Source organism: Elephantulus edwardii, unplaced genomic scaffold (assembly GCF_000299155.1).
Source record: "Elephantulus edwardii isolate Elephantulus edwardi_28Jun2011 unplaced genomic scaffold, EleEdw1.0 scaffold00041, whole genome shotgun sequence".
Lineage (NCBI taxonomy): Eukaryota > Metazoa > Chordata > Mammalia > Macroscelidea > Macroscelididae > Elephantulus > Elephantulus edwardii.
In genome coordinates this window covers 8569623-8573251 of record NW_006399791.1, presented here as the reverse complement: position 1 = coordinate 8573251, position 3629 = coordinate 8569623, and the positions used below count along the sequence as shown (strand labels likewise).

The 3629-nt window shown below is 36.8% G+C and overlaps 1 protein-coding gene across 1 annotated transcript in view; it reads left to right on the top strand.

Moving 5' to 3' along the window:
* The window catches only part of FANCI (Fanconi anemia, complementation group I), a 102936-nt gene that overhangs the window by 35767 nt on the left and 63540 nt on the right, over positions 1-3629 (top strand). Inside the window, exon 12 of the mRNA XM_006885227.1 lies at positions 791-971. Coding sequence (XP_006885289.1) covers positions 791-971 — 181 coding nt within the window. The remainder of the gene's footprint in view (positions 1-790; positions 972-3629) is intronic.

Genomic DNA, 3629 nt, shown 5'->3' with positions numbered 1-3629 from the left:
TCCAATAGTTTTCTTGCTGAGTCTTTAGGGTTTTCTAAGTATACTATCATGTCATCTGCATAGAGGGATAATTTTATTTCCATAAATAGGTACTTTTTATGTGCTTACTTTGTGTAAGGTCGTATAAGTAAAGATAGGTCTCTAAAACCACAAAATAGAAGTTGTTAGTCTCATGGTGATGTTGTTGTTGTTAGGTGCTGAATTGAGTATGACTCATAGCATCCTTGTGAACAGTACATCAGAACCCTGTCCTGCCCTGTGTCATCCTCATCATCTCTGACCCACTTCAGCCCATTGCTGCAGTCACTGTGTCAGTCCATCTCACTGAGGGTCTTCTCTTTGGCTGACCCTCCACCTTTCCAAGCATGATGTCCCTTTTTAAGGAACAGCCTCTACTAGCAACATGCCCAAAGTGTGTGAGATGAAGTTTTGCCATTGTTGCCTCCTCGGTGAACTGTGGCTGTACTTTTCCCAGGTGCATGAGGGATAGAAAAAGTAATTCACTTGTAGTTGTAAAATCTTGACTGGAAGTCTCAAATAGCCATTAAGTTGAAATATATTTCTTCTGTATATTTTGTAATGTCTAACTTCTGGATTTTTCTTTATATTATTGGAGGCTACTTGCCTAACAATCTTACTGCATGTCTCGAAACTCACTCTTTAATCAGATAAATATTTGAGAAACGTTTGAGAGGTTTGTTGGTTAAGTTTAGGAGGCATGTAGCATGGCAATATTAAAGGTAAGATATTGCACTAAGGTTTTTTTGAACTGAGCTTTGTTTCCTTGCAGTGTTCATAGTTGGGATCATGTTACTCAGGGCCTGGTGGAACTTGGATTCCTTCTGATGGATTCATATGGGCCAAAGAAGATTCTTGAAGGAAAAGCTGTTGAAATCAGCTTAGGTCTTTCTAGAATGCCAGTCCATCAAGCATGTAAACTAGGAGCTGATATTTTGTTGGAAACCTTTAAGGTAAGACACTAACTGACAACAATTGCCTGATTTTAGTGAGTCCTATATTATGAATACAATGTAACATCTGTCAGAAGTTTTTGAACAAGACACCTTACTATATAGGAGGTACCAGGGGCAGAGATTTGATGATGTGAAAATATTACTGAATCAGTTTGATGCAGTATTTACCTTGTCATTCTTTCTTTGTAGTTTCCATTTATCTCACTAAGTCTTCCCATTTCTTGAAATAGTATAGAATTCTGAATGTAATATAGTTTTTCTGTGATTTTTGTCTTCTTTCGACAGTAAATGAGTTCTGGATGTGTGTTTTTTTTAAAAAATATTATTATTTTATATAATAATCAGGATTAGAGGAAGATTCATCAGCAATCTGCATTATGCAGTTATCTCAACCTTGCTTGCTTGAAGACTTGTAGTACTTGCTGGAGAAGATCAAAGACTTCAGTTTGGATTACACCTCAACATCAAGAAAACAAAAATTTTAGGAGCAACCGTTTTTCAAAATACTGCATAACTTGAGAGAGGCTGGAGAGCATTATGTGTAGTGAATTAACTCAGTCTCATAAGGACAAATACTACATAAGACCATTATCGTAAAAATAGAAGGATAACTAATAAAACTTGTATGGTGATCCAAGAGGAGAAGGAATGGGAACATAGGGATGAGAATGGGTAGGGGTGAAACCCACAGGGTTGCACAGTTTGGTGTGTGGAGGGGAGGGAGTGAAGGAAATTGGAAGGATCCAGCGGGGACCTGAAAAGATTGGGTATTAATGAGCAAAGTCCAATGGTGGTTGATTTTATAAAACATAATGCATGGGAATGATTGTATGAAACACAATATGAATAAAGAATAGTGTGAAACATAATATATATATGAACTTTGAGTAAACCAGTATAAAATTTTTAAAAAAGAAAAAAATCACAACTAGACCAGTGGACAACGTCATGATAGATGGAGAAAAGATTGAAGTTGTCAAATTTAATTTTATTTGGATCCATAATCAACACACTCAGAAGCACTAGTCAAGAAATCAGAAGGCTTATTGCACTGGACAGATCTACTCTCAGAGACCTCTTTAAAATGCAGAAGAGTAAGAATATTGATTTAAAGATTAAAATGTGCCTGACTCAAGCCATAGTATTTTTTTTTTCAGTGGCTTCATATGTTTATGAAAGTTGGACACTAAATAAGACAGACTGAGAAACAGTTGATGCCTTTGAATTGTGGTGTTGACAAAGAATACAGAATATGGTGTGAACGGCTGAAAGAACAAACAAGTTGGTCTTATAAGATGTACAACCAGGGTGGTGAGACTTTGCCACACAAACTTATCATGTGTTGTCAGAAGGGGCCAGTCCTGGAAAAGGGCATCATGCTTAGAAAGTAGAGGGAAGACCATAAGGAGATAGATTGATATAATGACTTCAGCAGTGGGTTTAAGCATAGTGTAAAGTGTGGGGGTGTCACTTGCAAATGGGCAAGGTTCAGATCTATGTTCATAGGGCCACAGGAAGTCAGAGTCAACAGCACCTAACAATGGGCAACCCTTCCAGAAATAGTATCACCTACATTAAGAGTCAGGAACTGTGGGAGCCTAGTCCATAGGGAGTTGCTCTGCTAATCTGTGCTTCTCTGGTGATTAGAATCCATTGAGAAAGATGGACAATCTCCTTTCATGTCCTGTCAAGTCAGAACCGACTCCTAGCTGACCCTCCTGCAGGTCAGAGTCTATAAATCGTGCGAGAGGAGATCGCATATCTTCCTCAGCACAGCACCTGGCCCATTCAAACCACACATGCCTTTGGGCTTGGCAGCAGAACTCCTTACCACTAGGCTACCAGAGTTCCCAGAAGAGTTATAGATGTAAAATTTCTTAAAAAACATTTTAAGTCAATGGAGAACATTATAGTCAGAAGAATCATGTGTATTGTTTTTTTTTTAAAAAACCAAAATGTAAAGTTTACATTTTTTGCCATCCTTAACAAATTATAACTTTCATTTCATTCTTAATTTTTGTTATGGCTTTGAAAAATTTATTTCCTTTCCAATAGTGTTTCTAAAAGCAAGTTAGATCAGAGCTGAATCTAAAACTCAGAAAATATTCCTGTGATTCCTTTAAGTTGTTTGGCATTCAGTTGTTTCAGGTAGCCCCACATCAGAAGTGACTGCTGAATGTGTTATTTGGAGGCGAATCTAAATGTAAATCTGATGTTCTCCCCCACAACTAAGAGAGGAATGCCATAAAATAGTCTTGAGAGTTTTCAGTGAATTGGATGGCATAACTGACTCTCCCTAACAGTAATATAATTAAAAACATTCACAGAATAAGAGATCTTAGTAGTTTTGTGGTTCACATTCTTTAAAATTGGAGAGTTCCATTTGATTTCACGCAGGTGTTGGCTTTGCCAAGGCACCTGTGGAGCCAATAATTTACTGTCTCACTTCAGTTTAACAGCTGGGAGAAATTAGAATAATCAAGTTTAAGTAAGAATTTTCACTCCAATTTGCATGAAAATTCAAACTGATATTTTTTAAACCTGTTGGTACACTTCTAGAAAGTGAGAAAAATATGAGCATTTCTTTAGATTTTCAGAAATTTCCATAGGCTTTTAAATTTCCACTTTTAAAATAAAATATTATTTGTACTATCA